General features: G+C 43.7%; 1 protein-coding gene across 2 annotated transcripts; it reads left to right on the plus strand.

Moving 5' to 3' along the window:
- The first annotated feature begins 2,122 nt into the window (after positions 1 to 2,122).
- saxo6 (stabilizer of axonemal microtubules 6) lies at positions 2,123 to 19,238 on the plus strand. 2 transcript variants are annotated; one of them, XM_085375730.1, is made up of 16 exons: positions 2,123 to 2,140; positions 2,611 to 2,710; positions 2,805 to 2,936; positions 3,324 to 3,464; positions 3,610 to 3,704; positions 3,784 to 3,924; positions 4,904 to 5,065; positions 6,107 to 6,210; positions 6,284 to 6,371; positions 12,465 to 12,691; positions 12,767 to 12,946; positions 13,607 to 13,689; positions 14,556 to 14,617; positions 14,695 to 14,941; positions 18,979 to 19,041; positions 19,129 to 19,238. In XM_085375730.1, the coding sequence occupies exons 1-16, from the start codon at positions 2,123 to 2,125 to the stop codon at positions 19,236 to 19,238; spliced, it is 1,953 nt and encodes a 650-aa protein (XP_085231856.1). The 2 variants fall into 2 exon arrangements, with proteins under 2 accessions (XP_085231856.1, XP_085231857.1); XM_085375731.1 differs by lacking the exon at positions 2,805 to 2,936 and adding an exon at positions 10,403 to 10,423 and having other exon boundaries at positions 6,284 to 6,434.
- Positions 19,239 to 21,085: the final 1,847 nt, after the last annotated feature.

Consider the following 21,085-nt stretch of genomic DNA (forward strand, 5'->3'; position numbering starts at 1 on the left):
TGCTGGGAGATTAAACACTGGTGCTGAAATGGTCTGAACTGGTTTCTTCCCAGTACGGAAACCCACAGTGGCAGCGGGAGGCAGGGGGAGGGGAGGGGAGGGGGCAGTGAAGCCAAATGTAAAGTTAAAAACTAAAAAGCCTTAAATGAATAAAAGTGGTGCAATTTTGTAACAGCAACCTGTGATGTGGAGTCATTCTGAATTTCAGCCACTCGTAGAAATCAAACGGCGCAAATCACTCGAGCTCTAGTTACCATCTTCAAAGATCTGTGTCGACGATTGAGCTGCAAAACCAAGAAATGGTCACTGGGACTTCTTCAGCATCACAGACAAGGCTGTGTCCTATCTCTGCTCCTCTTCTTTGTCACCCTGAAGCTGTTTAGAAAGGCCTCAGCGACCTGGACTTTGGCCTACACCTCGCTTTGCACAAACAGGATGAGATGAAGCTGCCAGGTATGACAACCAAGGAGCCACTAAGATGGACATTAAATACTCAGAGAGCACTTCCTACTACTGGACATATTCAACCAGTCACACACACTCACACTCTGATGGATGCACCAGGGGAAACTCTTGAGTTCAGCATCAGGAACCATCCGCCAATCTTCCAACTGGTCTACCACCTGAGCCGCATTGTGTGCGGATGTGGAGGCAGATGTTGGGGATCTGCATCAAGAGCATATATGTCATGGCCTGAAGTTGGGGAGTGTGCATCAGTGTGAAACATGGGAAACATGGGTATTGGAAGGTGGCAGCTGTGGGAACTAGAAGCTTAGTGTCATAGAATTCATAAGATCTAATACTTCTATCACATCTATCACATCACCACCAAAGTGGTGAACAAGTGGTTTGTGTAAACCCCACATTACCGTCACCCACAGAAGACCGACTGATCCGTAACATCTTCAGCGTGAAGAACCATCAGATCTGGTGGTACTGAGATCAGAATCTCTGTTTGAAGATTAATGAATGAAATAATATATGCTTTAATAGATTATGACCTGAATCATTAGTGATGTCAATGCTGTCAACTGTTCCTGCATTATGAAGCCTAAACATTACCATCTTGTTCACTTTTGGAGCCTGAAGTGAACATAAATCATTGTAAAACATAATTCTCTGCAAAGCTGTTGTTAAAAAGAAAAATGTTAATAGAGGCAGCATGTTTTTTTTAACCAGGCTGTAGGGTGGATGGTTTTAAATGGGAGCCTCTGGTGGACGTTGGAGGAACTGCCGGTTTTGTCTCTTCAGCACTTGCTTCAGCTGGATTTAACGTGTCCGTTTCTGTTTCTATATAAAATACCAGATGTCTATGCTGCATTTCGACTTTTCCAGTAGGAGAAAACTAAACACCATGGTATGATTTTTCACAGGTGAGTACCTCCTGTGGGACATCTCACTGTTAAAATATCACAATAAATAATAGTCATTTTAACCCGACTAAACTGACTTAAATCTTGGTTTACGTAAACGAAATAATTAAAATAATGTAACCAGGAAATTCATGAGAATTATATTTGTCTGTTGAATCTGTTACCCATTTATTAGACCTTCACATCTGAGCTACAGCTGTCCAGTTTTCTGTTTAGCCGTTTTGACGACTTTGAGCCACGTGATTGACAGGTCAGTACACGTGTTGAAATAATTACGTTATTTTAATTTGATGTTTACAAGCTGCAGGATTGTAAAATAAATATTAGGCAATATATTATTATACATAATTATATAATAAGTTAAAACATTTTTTATTTAAGTAAACTTCCGGTTTCGTAGACAGCGCTGTAGCATTTGTAACACATCCAAGTGCTTTAATGGTGGTTTTACCCTGTTTGGACCTCTGCCTTCATAAGATATCCCGGAGCAATATGTCGGTCCAGTGACGCACCGTCCTACGCCGCCCCGCTGTGGACGCGCCTGCGCACGACACTAAGCTGCCATGGCAACCGGGGTAGCTTGTTTCCGTGATTTAGTCCGAAGAGAGAAGCGGAGCCGGTCGTTAGCAGCATGTTGGTCAGGCTAGTTAGCTAGTTATAGCACATTAACCGACTAGTTAACGAGTTAACCTGTCGCGTGATGACAGAGGGGTGACTTCTCGCGGTGTCTGGAGAGCAGCAAGCGCGCCATGACCGTCCGATTCAAGGTAAACAACGCAACAGGTGTTAGCATTAGCAGCAGATGCTGCACAATGAGTTATCCTGACCCTCAGTCTGCATGTGATAGCAGAGGAGGGATTAATCTGGATTTAATCCGATGAAGTCAGACCATCCAAATCATTCAACACAATATACACCTCACTGCAACACCGAAAACACGTCGACCTGAAGCTGTTTCGCTTAAGAGTGCACCATATTACTGCTTTTATTTTGAAAGATGATTTTTCAGATAAAGACGTGAAGAACTGGCGCTGAACTGTTATAAACTGCAGAGTTTTATTTTGAAACTAACCGGTGGATGTAAGGACCTTAAATCTACCTGCACAGCAACAAGTTCCAATATTTATATTAAAAAATAATTAATCTATTGATGATTAATTGATCAGCAGTTTTTTCAATCATACCTTGTACCTGTTTCCATCCTGTGAGCCTTTGCACCTCTGTGTCTTTGTTGTAGAGTCAGACTGAGTATCAGAAGAGCTTTGGTGTTTCCCGCTCCAGAAATGCGTCTCCTCAGCGCTGCATGCCGTTGGCCGGTCTTCGCTCCGATGAGATGGGTAAGAAACACGAAACCACCACAATAAAACAAACACAAGCTGCACCTGAGCTCTGACATGAAGTGGTTGAACACATGAGATGTTCGTCTGTCAGGTGTCAGCAGGGAGCCGGGTCTTCAGCGCCTGAGGAGGCCTCTAGGCCCAGCTCAGTCCTCCACCTCTCTGCTCCATCCTCCAGGTGATGAGCAGCAGCACTCTCTGGCTCACAGAGCAGCGCCCTCTGCTGGTAGGAACCTCATGCTGCTGCTGCATAATGAAGGTGTATATGAAGTAGAAGAGGCTGCAGATCCAGCTTTGACATCCAGCTGTGGCACACGTGTCTTTAATGTGAGCGTCACACTGGAGTTCAAGGATGACTGCATTCAGTCACAAAGTCCTGTTTACCTTCATTGCTCTTTCTAACAGCCTCCACAAAGAGGCCAATTTGAACAGCAGGAGGAAAGCAGAAGTCGTTCACACTGTTCTCTGACTACAGATTAAGCCTGAAGTTTAGTTCATTTTGCTAAAACAGCTTTAACTAAAAGGTCAGACTCTCCAGGATGTTTCATTTGATCGTGTTTGTCTTATCAGTGAAAGAACGAGCCGGAAATTTTGATGATTCTCAAACTGCCAGGTTTTAGGAGCCACTCAGCCCACAGGAGGATGCCCTCCCCAGAGCCCAATCCACCAACAGCAAATCCCGGATCCCCCACAGAGCCGGAAACTCCAGCCGGACCACGACCTGCTGAGGAACCGGCAGCTGATGGAAAACCTGGTGAGTAAATACATGGAGCAGCAGCTACGTGATGACTGATTCAAATATCATAAAGCAAAGAGAAACTAAACCAGCTCCAGATGACCGACAGACCTTTAATGTTCTGAATGTTCAACACGCAGTTTCATGTTCTTTTTCTCCTCAGTGAAGCCCCGTCCCCTGCAGCCTGACAGCCAACCACAGCCCAGCCAGTCTGTGACAACAGCAGCTAACGGGCAGCCAGCGCCATCAGGGGCTGAGGTGAAGTCTGCAAAAACTGACAAATCCTCATTGTTTCTTTGAAGACTATCCAACAGCATGTCATGTTCTTGTCCTGTAGATTGATTATGCGCTGAGACAAAAGGTGGGGCTGAGATCAGGAGGTCAAAGGTCAGGAGGGAAACACTCAGAGTATCACAGACAATTTGGATGGAAGAAGCCAACAGCCGCTGCTGCTTCGCCCATACTGACTGCAGAGCAGGTGAGACCAGATGCACACCTAGGTTTGAGCTCCCACAGATCCAGGTGTGCTGCTGCAGAGCAGGCCCACCGACGGCTCATAAACCAAACATGCGGTGCTCCTCAGGTGTGACCTGGACGTTACCCTGAGGAGCCTTGTGTCCAGCACACTCCGATCAATAAAAACTGCCGAGTGCAAGAAAAATAAAAACTGTAAATATATTTCCAGTAAATTAGTTCGAGATCATAATTTCAAAGACAGTGAGTTTCATAAAAGTCTCAGCCAATCAGAGTCATTTTGTAGAGTTTCTAACATGCTGCATTTTTTGTCTTGTTTTTATTAGTCGTTAAATTTATGAAAGCATCTTATTTTTAAAAGTTGCAAAAGTTTATCATCTGTGTACAACTGTAAATAAAACACAGAAATAAAATAAATAGAAAAATTAAAGAAAAAGAGTAAAAAAGTTAATAGATAATATTAGGAATTATGCTTGTTTCTTTGTGGTGCATTTAATGATAAACGTACAGTTTTAGTGAGTCATTTGAAACAGTATCTAAATAAATGGAAGCATTCATAAAAGTAAAATATTCACATCAAAGAAATGAAATGAATTTCTATTCGTAAAGTTTTTTATTTCACAACCGGAACTGAAATAAAATTAAGTCACAAACATTCATTTCTGTAACATTTTCTGATCAGATCAGTCGCACATGAATGCCACAAAGTGCTGATACTGTGTAAATCAACTGTTTTGTATAGTTTTTTACTGTGGTAATCATATGTGGTTGTCACAGATTTTACCCTTTGATGAATATGCCACTGCTTACTCAGAGTTTCTGGGTGGTTTGATAGCACACTGTGTACTGCTGTGCACAGCAGGGGTCAGCACCGAGCTTTAAACACAGATACAGGGGCGCAGAGTGAAAGGTGGAAACGAGATGATCACACCTGTGGATGCTGTGGATCTTTTCATTGATTGATTATCACTTCTGCTCTCTAGGTGCTGCACTCCAGCAGCCGGTCTGTCCCGCCCTTCAAGATAAACCCTGTCTCCATGAAAACAGAGTATCAGTGCAGCTTCCAGGGTCTGGCGCCACCTGCTGGCCCCCGGCTTCGGAAACACCTGGAGGGTCAGAGAGTCCCGCTCTTCCAAACATACAAGGTACAGATGTGTGCAGATGTGAAGACCTACTTAGTGTAGTGAACTATGCCCTGAAAAGTCACATAGTATTTTGAAGGTCACACACCAACCTGATGGTCCTCTGCCTGAAGGTCAACAACCTAAACCTCTGCTTGGCACAGGCAGTGTGAAAGGTAGAGGCTCAGCTCGAGGCATCCTGATGCTGATTTCTGCACTTTATACTTTGGTTAATGGTGTGTTTGGATCCTCGAGTGTTTTTGGAAACCAAACCAGTTCATGTCTTTTTTTTCTGTCTTATATCTTTGAGTTTATATGTAATTCTGCAGTAGGAAGACTTTGCCCCACATTCATTTGCTGTTCTGCAGGCAAGACGATTCTTCTTTGTGTCCCGCCAAGCGTCAACCTCCAGGGCTGACTGGGTTAGATTTTATTGGTTTTGTGCAGGAGACTAGGAGAGAGAGAAGAGATGAGGAGTATGACAGACAGAGTTGCTGGCGAGGTGAAGAAGAGTGTCAGATAGGCAGATAAGACTCCATTACCAGTGTGTCACAGTTAAAAGCTCTGCTTTCAGAACAGAAGCGGGAGAAATGAGACCTGTGAGTGTCAGTTTCCAGGAAGTCTCGGGCCATAAATGAGCAGGAGTGGTCATGCAGAGCAGACTCCAGGTCAGTTAAAACAACCCTGAATGCATTCAGTGAGGTCGGCTCTGTGAAATTTTATGATTTCTGCGTGTGACTCAAGCACAAAGACCTGTAAATGTGATTTTTTTTAAGATTTGAGTATAATGGCACTTTGTAATGGATGTATGTCAGACTAAGAAAGTCACTGTAAATAAGCAGAAAGCAGAGGTTGAGTTGAGGAAGGGACCAAGCAGAGCATTTTGACTGTGTACTCTATTTTCATATTTTTTAAAGCCTTTGTTCCCAGAGGCATTTATACCATTACTCATCTTTAAAGCCATTAATCAGTGATGGTGTAGGTTTAAGTGTAACACCTCTTTAAGCAAACAGCCACAGCTGCTGATGAGCTGCACACACACATCTGTTCTGTTTCAACCTACAGACCACCAGGAGGAGGAAGGAGGAGTCACAGAAGAAGCCCCGCCTCCAGCGGGATGCTCTTCAGAGAGATATGCCCCCTCCGCGCCAAGTGCGGAGAGGATACAGGTGTGTGTGTGTGTGTTGCTCATTTTTTGTGCTCATAAACTAATTCATTAAATCGTTTGTTTGTGTCTGGCAGGATGTTAACAGAGTATGAGTCTAGCTTTCGTTCTCCCCTCTGCAGGATCCCAGAGGGAGGCGGAGCCATGGACAGCGCTGCCCAACAGGTCAGGATCCGGCGAAGCCGTTCACAGTGCTCAGCCTGTTTCACACATATTAATTTATGTATAGTTATGCAGGTGGAGACGCTATCAGACACTGACCAGAGGTCATAGCAGAGCACAGAAGAGAGAGGTTCAAAGTTTGTTTCTTACCTGGTTATATGGAGGACCAAAACTGACAAAACCACAAATTTACAGAAATAAAGCCTACAAAATGACCCAATCACAGTGCCCATCCTCTAACAGTGGGCCCTCTGCTCACAGTGCAGCTCAACCTTCCTTCACAGAGAACACCAAAGCTTGTCGGGCCTCCAACGGTGCCTTGTTCTCTGCACTGAGGAGAGCTCATGTGACAGGTCTGAAAGTGTCTGGAGATGCCTGAAACCGTTCCCATTCATCTCTGTCTCCTTATCTTTCACACAACCTGTTAACTGATTTCCTGAGTCAGGGTCAGATTGGGTGCTTGCTCTGCACTGTTACACAGCTTCCCCTCACTCTGAATTTGACATTTTCCACCATCCAGCAGCGGACAAACACACCGGAGGATTTAAAATAACGTGTTTAACATTCAGTGTTTCAAACAGTATTTAACCATGTTTAACTGTAAGCCCCAGTCATCAGCATTGATCACTGATCACCCTCAATGCTGCCTGAACAGAGTGTGTGTTTTCCTGTTTTGTGTTTCTGTGTGCGTGCGTGTGTGTGTGTTTCTGTGTGCGTGTTTGCGTGTGTGTGTGTGTGTGTGTGTGTGTGTGTGTGTGTGTGTGTGTGTGTGTGTGTTTGTATGTTGCTGATAGAAAACCAGAGTGCTAGTGTCAGCAGTGAAACCACAGAGCTTCATTTCAGGGAAACATGTCAGACTTAGTCATACACACACACACACACACACACACACACACACACACACACACACACACACACACACACACACACACACAGGTATGCTCCTACCAGATGGATGGAAAGCGTTGTCACAGCAACATGAAACACTTTAAACTCTCCTGTTTCAACTGAATATTTCCTGAAGCTGTTCCTGCAGCTCCATCCATGCTGCTGCTTTGCTGCTCTTATAGTGAGCTCCTGCTTCCCCTGCAGAGAGCATCTGCTGCCTGATGGAGGCAGTGCCCAGAGTCTGTGGTGCAGCTGGCTTTTGGGCCGCTCCAGCTTTGGGTGTTGCTGGTCCATCAGCTACAGAGAAGAGTGAAGTTCTTTAAAGATCTGAAGTGAAAGTGAACGTGTCCACTGCAACCGCTGTCTCTATGTCTCATGCTGTCTTTTTAAATCTTTGACGTTTCATTCGAGCTTCTCCTGTTCCTCTTCAACCTTGCGGTAGCTATTTTGGCTTTTCCTACTCCTCAACCAATCAGCATTCAGCTTACACAGCGCAAGTGGGTTTCTGGAGAAAAGGCCTTTCTGCAGGCAAGTATCTACAAAAACACGCTGCACAAAGGCCTAACTGTTTGAAGGATGGGTGTGGAGTCCAGTGATAAAGCGTTTTCACCATCACCATCTTTTCTGCACACTTGCTGGCTAACTAGTTGTCAGTCAGAAGTTTGTCTGACACTTAAAAAGACCAAAACAACCGGAATTGACTTTATATTTGATTCCAGGGGCATCAGACTGATCTTTGCTCGTGGGCAGCATGCAGCCTAGTTTGATCTAAAGTGGGTCAGACCAGTTCCATTTATAAATGGAAATAACCCACGCACGACTACAGAGGTGCTTCAAGGTCAAAATGTACACCGATCTTACAGCGTCGGGCACATATTTCTGTCCCTTTCTTTAACATATGTATTGCATAACTGGCTGTAAACAGCAAGCATTTACAAAAGTCTTTTAATGTGGTTTGATTGTGAATTTCCGCCCTCTTAAAACCAGACCTCCACTCTTCACAGGAAACTTTGTGAAGTAGCATTCAGGAGTATATTTTTGAGGGTTTTGTCTAATAAAGTCAGTAGAAGATTAAAGCTACCTGTGCTGCAGATTCTTTCACACAGAAACAGCTGCTCAGTGAAAATAAGATCAGTGAATCTGTGGGAGGTGTAACCATCTGGTTAAGCTTTCCAAGCCTGCGGTGGCCTTCAAAAACTTCCAGTGTGTGCAGGGAAGTTGTCGGCTGGCGTCACAAGCTGTGAATTCATCAGGGCGACAGTTGTCAGAGAGAGGTGCAGCGTCAGGCTTACTGGTGCTGGGTTGCTCGGTTAGGTTCAGACTGGAAACATTCTGAGGTTTCAGAATAGGGTCAGGGTTATCCAGGGTTGGGCTGGGGTCAGGGTTGGGTGACTTTTTACAAGAATCTACTGTGACACATTACACAATCAGAGCAGATCAGCATCTTTATTAGCAGCTTCATTGTTAACTTTTGATCCCAGCATGATCTGAGAAAGGCGGAAGAACTTTTGAGCAAATGCACATTTGGTTGCGCAAACCTTTAAATCATTTCCCATAAATCTGCAGGAAACTTGTTGTTCAGCACTTCCCTCCTGCTCACTCATTAATTTGCTAATGTGCCAATCACGTGCACCAACCAACACACTTTCTACGAATTTGTGTTGTCTTTTGATCCACTCTATTCCGATTATTCACACATGCTCTTGTTGCCTCATCATGTTGCTGCGTTCCAAGTAACTTGGGCATGATTGGACTGCAGCATTCACTGTCGAATCTGTCAGGCTGCACAATATAGTCAACATGCAAGTATTTAAATTTGTCATCTTTGTATAACTTTTAGGACAGAAGGGTTCATTGGAGCACATACAGATCTGGAAATGTTTGGACTGCTGACAGAGTTTTCTGAGTTTTTATTATACCTCTCAGAGCACATATGAAACAATCAGCTGAAGCTGAAGTGCAGATTTATCAGATTTCATGTCTCTAAAAAGGCTCAAAAGATGTGGAGGGTCTCAGGATCAGTGGATGCAGTATGAGCCAACAAAAGAGGACACCACACTGAACATGTGCCTCTGTAAAGTTTAGCAGTGAATGAAAGGGACTCAGGCATGGCATGACCCTATGTAGTTTGAGCTCCTCTTTGTACTCAGATTGCAAACTGTAGAATTTTTTGAGGGTCTAATGTTGTTGGTAGTCAAAGACAGCAGAGGGGGATGGTCTTAGGATCCTTTACATGAAAAAAACTCTTCAGAATGTAACACTGTCAAGCTTTAGGTATAATAGTTCAAGACTCTTTGAGAGGTACCAAAGTCACTAATGGTTATTTCTATACGTTGTTGAATTTGTTTGGGATCCAGTGGTTCCTGGTCAGTCTTGTTGCTTTAACCTCGTCCTGTGTAGAAACACCTTGATAACAGTGTATTTGACATCAACAAGAAAAGTCAGGAGGTGCTAAATCATTAGGAAGCTGCCTCAGGCAACCCTGACGCTCTAAAGGCAGTCTGGTGAGTAACTGCTGGACTGAAATTATCTTCAGCCAGTCTTAATGTAAATGTATAAAGTGTATTAAGAAATATTGTTGTAGCTGCTGCTTTTGTTGGAGCTCCTTTAGAGTGACAATTAGAAAGTTCTTTCCTAACAGGGAATATTTTTGACATAATTTTTGCATCCGTCTTCAAAACCTTTTGCTTTATCCCTGCCTTTATCCCACTGTGCAGATGCTATAGAAAGGACTGATGATGTGACATGATGCATTTCTTGCTTATTGCCTTTTTTAGAAGGCAGGATAAAGCTGCCGAGGCTTTGGCTGCTTACGGTTACTGCTCAGACTTAAAGATCATTTGTGGTCGATTGTATGCTGTCACGGAAGTATCTGTCCGTGCTGTTTAAAGCTGTGGTTCTTGTTTGATAGCTGTGGTGTGTCAGCACTACACCACAGGAGTTCAGGGATACAGAAGCTTCCACTAAGACTTTAACTGATGTGTTCCAGTTAGGATATTAACACCAAACACCGTTACAGTCAGTGAAGACTACCTGACTACCTGACAGTCACAGCTGAGACAGTAACTACGCGCTGTGGTCACAAACAGCTGCAGTTTTCTGCTAAACACACAATGCTGTATCTCAGCCTTTTTATGTGGTCACAGACAATGGAAACTTTACTTCAAGTAAACAGAGAAATTATCCAGAAAAAAGAAATCCCCCTCTGTGACCATAAGGGGGTTTCATAGCATTCCTATGCAAACTTCAGAGTAAAGAAAACAATGTACAATGGCAGCAATGTTAAAAGTTCATCAAATTAATCTTGTTAAATTAATTAACCCAGTTAACATCCTTGAGGTCACCAGGAACCTGTCAAGTGTTACAGTTAAGTTTTGTTTTAGCTGCATGCTAAATTAGCACATTTTTAAAAACTAGATATTAACATTTATTTCAACTTTAACGTTTTCTGCTTAAAGCGTTTCCATATGCGTGTTCAAAGCCTTGCAGAAATGGCTGGAAGTGAACCCTAACCCTAGATAGGTTGGCGGTGACCTATGTGTGTGGAAGTTAAGTTGAAACCACTGCACTCTGGTGTTTTTTACTTTTCAGTGGCATAGAAATATGGGCTCAAATTGTGGTCATAAATATTTTGTACTTGTTTGTAAAAAATATTTACACAAGTTGCAATTTTTTTTTTTTCGTTAAGGTCTGCTTACAGATACAAAGCAAAATACTATGTGTAAAACTCTGCGCTCAAGTTCCCTGGCTGTGTGTGACTTTCAACTTGCAAGCACAAATTTTGACCCAATTTTTCTTCCTTTCAGCTGATTGGTCAATGTCATGTCAATCACAAACTTAACAATTCAATCAGAGAACAGATGGATTTGGCTGTTGGTGGAGTGCTTTCCTGAGCTTCAGGTCCTGGAAGGGTAATACAGTTTAAATCTGGAGGATCTCTATATTAATACAGTGGTCCCTCGTTTATCGCAGGAGTTAGGCTCTAAAAATAATCTGTGGTAGAAAGTGCTTTGAGCACGGAGCATTGAGTTGAAAGGCACTATAATAATAATATTAATAATGGATTGCATTTATATAGTGCTTTTCGAGACCCTCAAAGCGCTTTACAATTCCACTATTCATTCACTCTCACATTCACACACTGGTGAACTATGTAAGTACCAGCCCATTTACCATTCATGTCTGGATTATATCATCTTTATTTTGATTTTTGAAAGTGGATGAAGTCATGGGAAGAAAAGTGCACCACAGTTTGGTCGTTTCCTCTGAGTGTCTGACCTCTCAGGACGTTACAGAAGAGTTCCACACCGACAGCCTCAACCTGGAGGATGAATCCCAGTGAAACAATCACAACCATTTTCCTGGTCTCGCTCCTCACCTGATCTTCTGCTTTCAGTATTAGATAATGTAAATTTTTCTACTGAAAACTTCTAGATTGAAGTAGAAATGAGAAAGTGCAATAGCAGATAATAATAGTTACAGCAGTGATAGGGTAGGAGAGGGGCAGTACTGATTGTCTTATTCAGGAGTCTGCCCTTGATTTCAGACCACTGTAGCATATACTGAAGGGCAGAAGTTTGGGTAGGCGATGTTATGGACACTCCCTACAATCCTGTAGGTGTAAATGTCCTGTAGTGACGTCAAGGCTGCTCCTGAGATGTACTGAGCTGCAGGAGATAAGTCTTCCTGTTCTGAAGCTGCACTGTGACTGAGGTAGCGACTGCACATCTGTAAACGTTGCTAAGGACTTTGGCCGATATTCCAAATTTCTTCAGCAAAGTTAAGTCTGTGCTGTGATTTCTTTAGAAGCTGCTGGATGCTGCAAGACCAGGTGAGATCACACATGTACATGCCTTGATCTTATCTGCACTTAGAGAAAGGTTATTTTCCACCTGGCCTCCAGTCTTGCCTCATCTCTGCACAATGACTGTATTGTCATCCGCAAACTTCATAATGCTGGTGTCAGACTCACCGCGCACACAGTGTTTACAGTTCTGATACTCATACAGTTTCTGACCGACTGGCGTCTGTGGCCAGTTATCTGAAGTTCATTTAGATAATGCTTTAAAACAGCTATCCAACTAAGTTCTTACGGGAATTCAGTTACAGTCTTAACCTCCATGAGCTGCTTATTACAGCCAGCAAAAAATGTCTGGAAATAAAGACTTCTTCCTTAGAAGGTGGGATGATCCATTTATTTGTTTCCAGGTGAAGGAGTTGAGGCAGAAGGCGTTGTTGTATCGTCATCGCGCCTGGGGGACCAACTTTTCCAGAGACCATCTGAGCCAGCTGGTATCCGAACACAATGTTCTGTGGGAGCCGACGGACACTACGGTCTCAGCTAATGACCCTGCCTCCCCTTGCTTTCCCCCCGACTCCTCACCTGACCGCCACAGCTACAGCACTTCCTGTGTGGAGCCCCTGGACCTGGCTAGGTGAGAGATGCAGCTGGTTAGAAGTAAAAGAAAGAACTGAACGCTGCTCTGTGCTGATTTCTGTCGTCTGTTCAGTCACTCCAGTAAGAGATCCTCCATCGCAGGCTCAGAAACACAGCAAATGAGCAAGGACACACGAATAAAAAAACAAGCCGTACCGGGACCTCCTGCTGAACGCCGTACAGCCTGGGGGGAAGAAGAAAAAGAAGATGAAGAAGAAGAGGAAAAACAGGAAGAAGAAGAAACTACAGATGAGTGAGTTTCCTCTTTACAGTCTCTCTTTTCTCTCACTGTTCTCTGTGAAAGGATAGCGGAGTAATGGAGGGACTGTCTCTACTGGATTTGACAGATAATCTCAGGAGTTTATTGATAAAAAATGAGAAAAAAATAGAAGAAGAAATTATTTTAAAAGGTCAGATTGAAGTTTGAGTTATCCAGAAAAATAAAGGAAATAAGCCTGATGAGGCTGGTGACAAATGAAAGGAAAAACCAGGATAAACTGTCAGAGATCCTGGATACTCGTCTGTTTTTTTTCCCTTCAATCTGTCACCTCTCTGTAGATGAGAACACACTACAGCCAATCAAATGCAGCACCAAGGAATGACATCATCAATCATAAAGACCAGGACAGACCCACAGGTTAGATGAGGTCTGCTGCAGCTGGTTTAAAGGTTCAGTCGTCTGTTAGCATTAGCTGGTTACTTCACATGAAACCGACGTGACGTCTGAGAGGAGACAGAAGGGCCTCGATTCAGCTCCATTTCTGCTGAAGAAAACAGTGACTCAAAAGTTTGACACTCAGATCAAAGCAGCCTCGCTCATTCTCAGGAACTGTGTGTGTGTGTGTGTGTGTGTGTGTGTGTGTGTGTGTGTGTGTGTGTGTGTGTGTGTGTGTGTGCGCGCGCGCGCGCATAGAGAGGAAGGAAGGCTGCCAACTCCCGAGATAAAAATGAAGCCGGTTCAGAGGACTCATCACGACCTGACCACCCCTGCTGCTGGTATGCAGACATCTTTCCTTCACATTAGATAGATAAATTTCATATTTAATAAGTAAATAGATGCAGTGTAACCTGTAACATTAAGCTGGTTCGAGTCGAGTTCGAGTTCTGTGACCTAATCACATTTAATCTGGCATCAACTGCATGCAGGTTAAAAAGGTTTTTTACCAGATCTTAAACCCACTGGCTCCTATCTGAGCTTTTTATTTGCTTTTTAAGTGTTTGAGGTCCAAGTCGTCAGGAATCCAACACCAACCCTACCAGTTGTAGAAAAGCAGAGTGGTCATGTTTTGTCTCCCGATTGCCAAGACCTGGGAGAAGAATATTAACTAAACTGAAATTACACATTCTGAATGGATTGAAGTTCATCGGAATCCATGAGGAAAGACCAACACGTAAAAAAAACCTCTGATATCTGTCAGCTGTAATTCTCATTCTTTTATCCCAAAGACTTATGCATATTCCCATTACTTACTTTGACATTTATCTTTTGTTCTACTGATGGATTTTATTATTAAACATGACCAATGTTTCAGGTAATGAAGTCAAGTAGTCAGTGTGAGCCAGAAGCTCAGTTTATCACAGTTTTTTTTTTTTGCTTTTAGGGCTGTGTGATGTCAAAGAGCCTATATACGAAGGGCTTACCAATCAGAAGAGTGTGTTAAAGGGAGAGGAGCTAAAACAGAATTTGTCAGACAGAGAATGAACTGAGGGTCCGCACTAAGGCCCTGTGTAAGATAAAGAAGGATTATTGTGATCTGTGAATCATGCAAAGCCACGCTGGTAGAGTCATAAATAAATTGGTGTAAATGAGCAGATGTTACTGCCAGCACATAAATACATTAATGCCTGTGATTGTCCTGCAGGAGGCGCTATATTGGTTGGGAAACTGAGGAGCACTGATGGCTCTTCTCCACTCAAACATCAGGTAGTGATGAAAGTATAGATCATCTGAACTTAAATGATATCGGCTTGTGACACTGATGTGATTCTTTCTGTGTTCAGAGATGTGGGTTGGCTGTTTCCATGGCAGCAGGGTCAGAAACACCAGCCAAACGTAAGGAAGCGTGGTCAGACAATATCGCTGTCGCCTATAGCCCAGCCCATGACCACAAATCAGCCTCCAGCCCTTCGTTTAGACCAATCAGGATGAAGCAAACACTTTCACCTGCTGCAGCGCCACCGCCTCTTGTCCCGGCCCCGCTGCATGGTTTCCAGGGCACCCTGAGACACCCGGACTTTCAGCACAACGGTGAGCATCAGAACTGGAATTAAGGCACTTGATTGGGCTGTGCAGTGGTGTGGAAAGACCTGGAGAAAGCCACCAGTTCTGTTACTGAGCAGTTAGAACAGATTTAAAGTACAAGCTCATCAGCAGGCAGGATTGCTCTAAATAAGGTGTCATTTTATATAAACTGCCTCTAAGTTTTGATTGGTCACTCAGTCTATTAGTATTCCTGCAGCCTATCAGGATCAAGTTGTGTTAAAGGGTTGGAAGTGGCCTCCAAAACCGTGTTAGGATTAGAGATCATCGTCTTCTTCAGACCTCTTGCCATGTTCTTATCCCCTCAGCAAGCGGATGAGACCTCAGACCTTCATACATACGATTCATAAACTGTTCATAGTTCAGTGAGGAGTGATCATTTGGAAGAGTTCAACTTGATTTATCTCACAACAGAATTTAGTAATAAACTCTCCAGTGGTTAGACCAGGGTGAAGAAGAGATGGGGAGGGAGGTCTCAGTCTGACAGGCAGACTGATAGAAGAGTGCTGAGATTGAAAGCATGAAGGCTCATTGGCTCACAGAATGTGAGGGAGACAATGATTAGACTAAACCAATGATGTCACCATTAAGTTTGGCAGTATGGGAAAAAGAAGAATAGACTAGCAGCTGAATAGCCAAGTGAGCAGGGAGGTGAGGGATTACAGGTCTTCCTTCATGAAATTACACATAAGGTTAATCATTAGAGACTGTAAATTAAAGATGGAGTCTCCACTTTGGAGATTTAAATGTAGCATTCTGGCTACCACGTTGTTGTTCTCTGTAGCTGCAAGTGACTGTGTTTGAGCAACAGGTTGGAGTGCTAAGCCAATAATTAATGCTGGCTAGTTAGCATAGACTTACTCATCAAAACTGGAGCTCCGAGTTCTTGGACGATCTTTTGGCACAGTTACAATACAGCAGTCATATTATTGGTCAGATAATTGTATTAAAAATAATACAAAAAACATCAACAGCACAAACATGGTCTAGAGGTAGAGTTCAGTGACTCCAGTTAGATGAGGTGAAGTCTAGCAGACAGCTAGCACCTTTCAATCAATAAAATACATGCCAGTCAAAGAGGCCAATATAATAGTAATAATAATAATAATATAATTAAAAAAATAAAATATATATATATATATATAATAATACAGACTGTAGGCCTTCAATTCAACCGGGGTAAGCTAAATAAAGGTTCAGCTCCTGTGGATCTGTTATGAAAGAAGACAATAGTTACAGAGATAAAACAGTGTTTGTATCAGGCTGTGAACATGTTTATTTCTGCTGTAAACAGATTTTTATCATGTGAGCCTGTGTTGACTGACTGACTGACTGCTGGAGCCTCAAGAGGAGTTGGAGGAACTACATGCTTTGGCAGTTTTTGAGTAAACATGAAAAGTGTTACATTTAATGTGGAGAGCGTGGTGTAACACTGGCACACTTTTATGAATTACTCCTCAGTCCTGATTACTTGTATGCATGTAGTCCTTACTACATGCATTACTGACTATATTAATTTCTGTGTGGATAACACCGTACCTACCAGGACTGTACGGTGTTTCTCCAACAACAAACCTTGGATTACCCCAGAAATTAAAGCTGTCCTCAAGCAGAAGAGGAGGGCCTTCAAATCCAAAGACAAAGAGGAGTTGAAAAGGGTGCAGAGAGAGTTGAGGGGACTGATAAGGAATGGGAAGGACAGCTACAGGCAGAAGATGGAGAACCAGCTTCAGCAAAACAACGTTGGTGAAGTCTGGAGAGGCCTCAGAACCATCTCAGGCCACAAACAGCAGAACTCTCTGCCTGGGAGGGATGTGAGGTGGGCAAATGAACTGAATCATTTCTTCAACAGATTTGACTCAGCCATGAGACAGTCTACAACATCGGCTGCAGACTCACCCACCCCCACTGCTGCTGTTCCACCTCAGACACTTCACACCTCCTCTATTCACCCTGCTCACTCCTCCCCACCCCCAACAACAGCATCCAATACACACTCAACACAAGGCTCCAGCCTGTCTCTCTCAACCACCCAGGTTAGGAGGGAACTGAGGAGGATTAATGGCAAGAAGGCAGCGGGCCCAGATGGCATCAGCTCGAGGGTCGTCAGGTCCTGCGCGGACCAACTGTGTGGGGTGATGGAGCACCTCTTCAACCTGAGCCTGAGGTTGGGAAGAGTCCCACAGCTCTGGAAAACCTCCTGTGTTGTACCAGTGCCAAAGACTTCACGCCCCAAGGACCTCAACAGCTACAGGCCGGTGGCTCTGACATCCCACCTGATGAAGACCATGGAGCGGTTGGTCCTGGCTCAGCTTCGGCGCCTAACAAGCTCATCACTGGACCCACTTCAGTTTGCCTACCAGCCTGGCATTGGAGCGGATGATGCCGTCATTCACCTCCTACATCGTTCCCTCGCTCACCTGGAGACCGCTGGAAGCACTGTGAGAATCATGTTCTTTGATTTCTCCAGTGCCTTCAACACTATTCTTCCCTCGGTTCTGAAGGACAAGCTGGAGAACTCTGGAGTGGACCATCACCTCACTACCTGGATCCTGGACTACCTCACCGACCGACCACAGTATGTGAGGACTCAGGGCTGTGTGTCGGACAGGGTCGTCTGCAGTACGGGGGCCCCACAGGGAACGGTTCTGGCTCCGTTCCTCTTCACCATCTACACTGCAGACTTCTCCCACAATTCCACCCAGTGCTTCCTGCAGAAGTTCTCTGATGACTCTGCAATAGTCGGCCTCATCACTGATGGGGACGACAAGGAGTACAGAGGACTGACTCAAGACTTTGTGGACTGGTGCCAGCTGAACTACCTCCAGATCAACGCCAGTAAAACCAAGGAGCTGGTGGTAGACTTCCGCAGGCACAAGCATTCTCCACTGCAACCACTGAACATCCAGGGTATGGACATTGAGGCTGTGGACAGCTACAGGTACCTTGGTGTTCATCTGAACAACAGACTGGACTGGACTCATAACTCAGACGCCCTCTACAGGAAAGGGCAGAGCAGGTTGTACCTGCTGCGGAGACTCAGGTCGTTTGGGGTGGAGGGCCCACTCCTGAAGACCTTCTATGACTCTGTGGTGGCTTCTGCTATCTTTTATGGTGTGGTCTGCTGGGGCGGCAGCATCTCTGCTGGGGACAGGAAGAGACTGAACAGGGTGATCCGAAGGGCCAGCTCTGTTCTAGGATGCCCTCTGGACCCAGTGGAGGTGGTGAGTGACAGGAGAATGGCGGCTAAGCTGTCATCCCTGATGGACAACATCTCCCACCCCATGCAGCAGACTGTGACAGCACTGAGCAGCTCCTTCAGTGGGAGACTGCGGCACCCACGGTGTGGGACGGAGAGATTTCGCAGGTCTTTCCTCCCCACTGCTGTCAGACTCCACAACAAAGACTTTAACTGAACAAACACACACATCCACACATGTGCAATAACACTAAGTGCAATAATCTTTCCTGGCATCGTTGTATTTTTACTCAGTTGTATATAGCATTTGTATTCTATTTTTATCTTATTGTATATTTTTATTCTATTTTATTCTACTGTATATAGTATATTATTTTATTCTATTCTGTACAGCTGTGTACTGTATTTATTCTTATTGTATTCTAATTTTTGCGTCATAACTTTTGCACTGTCCACTTCCTGCTGTGACAAAACAAATTTCCCACGTGTGGGACTAATAAAGGTTATCTTATCTTATCTTATCTTATCTTATTATACAAGCAGCTCCTCCTGCTGCAGACAGGCGGATGGCCTGGCCTTCCCCTCCGCTCCTCACTTCCTTCTCATTTTCTTTTCAGATTTCATTTTTCTCAACAGCTCGGATTTCATATAGAGACCTGAACACAGGGAAAGATAGTGTACCACAGGAGGCAATCTGTGCGTGTGTGTGTGTGTGTGTGTGTGTGTGTGTGTGTGTGTGTGTGTGTGTGTGTGTGTGTGTGTGTGTGTGTGTGTGTGTCTTTGCTAGCGACTGATCAATGAATCTGGTTGTTGTGCATGTTCTTAGGTGAGCTGGGGTTGAGGTTCAGGGAGCGTCCGTGTCCGGGCGGAGGCTGTGGCTCAGACGAAGGTGAACCAAATGTCTTTTAAGATAAACTCCTTCTAATTAAAATGACAATTATTTGACTTTTTTTTTCTTTTTGCATCTGTTACCCAGACGACAGGGTCTCTGTGCTGTCATGGCGCTCTGGAGCCTCCTGCTCCATGGCGTCTGCCGTTCTGGAGCGCGCTCAGAAGAGACGGGAGGACTTCTGGGGGAAGAGATGACCCAGCATGTTTTTTAATGTAGTCAGGATGAGGTTTTTATAGATTAATTTAAATAAGAGCGATAATCGTGTGTTTTATTGATTTTACTGTAATCCTTTGACCTTTGAGAGAAATACAAATGAAAATGATAATACACTGACTCAATTTTGTTTCCTTTTACTCGACTTTCCTTAAAACTCCAGGACTTTAAAACCTTTGAAAAAATGTAGACATGTTGGTGTGAAACAGGCATGAATTCTTCCTCAGGTTTTGAGGGAATGAGGTCAGACCGGTCAGTCGGACAAAAGTTTCCACCAAAGTCGTGACAGTGACACACTTTGAAGGGACACACAGCGACAGCTTATTTTAGTTCCTTATGAACACAACTGTACATAGATTCAATATAATTGAGTTCAATTTTATTTACATAGCGCCAAATCACAAACAAAAGTTGTGCTTTTTATTTTAAGGTAAAAACCTACAATAACACAGAGAATTTTATTTTTTTGTTTCATGTTTTGTTACTAATAATAAAGCTAAAAACATGAAGTTTCTTTTGAGGTTGGCATGAAAAAGGTTCCTATGAATCAATCATGTTGCTTTGTTTCCTACAGGTCAAATGTCTGATTTTATATTAGTCACTTTCATTAAACCAGGAAAGAACAGAAAAATTCCTGAAAACCTTTTTTTTTTTCCACACCTAGTGTCTCTTCTTTAATGGTCTGTTCCTCTGTAAGCATTGAGGTGATGTCACCCTGGGAGGAAAAGCAAATATTTAAATCACTTCCTTCAGTCAGAGAGGATACAATACCGAGCAGCTTGCTTTGTACAAACACAATGGATATACCAAAACATCAAACAAGCGAATAGCAGCTACTGAATTCCCCTCATAACAATGTACAGCACAGAGCAAACAATGTAAAGCTGAAGGAGCGTGTGGGCGTTAGCTCTCCTGCGATGTCATCATACTTTGTGAAAGTCCTGCACAGAGGAAAAATAACCTGCATGGTGGGTAATTTTTCCTCTAGATCAGATTAGAGCATTTTTCCCTTTTTACTCATTGGGTCACTGGGTAAGATTTAAATAAAAAGTGATCCAATAAAAAAAACCAAAAAAACACAATATATATTTTCCAGCCACTTTATTAGGTGAACCTAAAAAAATCTTAATTGTCTCATTTAGGCATGTAGAGATGAGTTCAAACTGAGCATTGGCATGAGGAAGAAAGTGGCTTGGTTGGTGGTGTCATACGCACAGGTCTCAGTGATCTGCTGGGATTTTCCTACATGACCATCTGTAGTGCTTACAGAGTAAGGCCTGAAAAAGGGAAAAATATCAGCAGCAGTTCCCTGGGAGAAAATGCCTTGCTGATGTCAGAGGTCATTAGAGAAGCAGCAGCAGAGACCACATCCGTTGGCGAAGATCACCCTGCAGGGCTCCCTTGTCACTGACAAATCAATACCGTAGGAGCATGCCGTCTCTCATGGCTTTTGGTTGCTTAACCTCTAATTTGTGAAGTTCCAAACATGGAACTTGAAATTAGATTTGATGTCATGGCGTCTGCATCCATCAGTGTGTGAAAAGTTACGCTGCGACACTGAGACGTGTGGCATGAACAGCATGAAAGGGTGAGTACATCCTGCTGTATATACAGGGAGTGCAGAATTATTAGGCAAATGAGTATTTTGTCCACATCATCCTCTTCATGCATGTTGTCTTACTCCAAGCTTTATAGGCTCGAAAGCCTACTACCAATTAAGCATATTAGGTGATGTGCATCTCTGTAATGAGAAGGGGTGTGGTCTAATGACATCAACACCCTATATCAGGTGTGCATAATTATTAGGCAACTTCCTTTCCTTTGGCAA

Source organism: Diplotaxodon limnothrissa, linkage group LG17 (genome assembly GCF_057381915.1).
Source record: "Diplotaxodon limnothrissa isolate DT_005_m linkage group LG17, D_limnothrissa_male_GT1.1, whole genome shotgun sequence".
Classification (NCBI taxonomy): Eukaryota; Metazoa; Chordata; class Actinopteri; order Cichliformes; family Cichlidae; genus Diplotaxodon; species Diplotaxodon limnothrissa.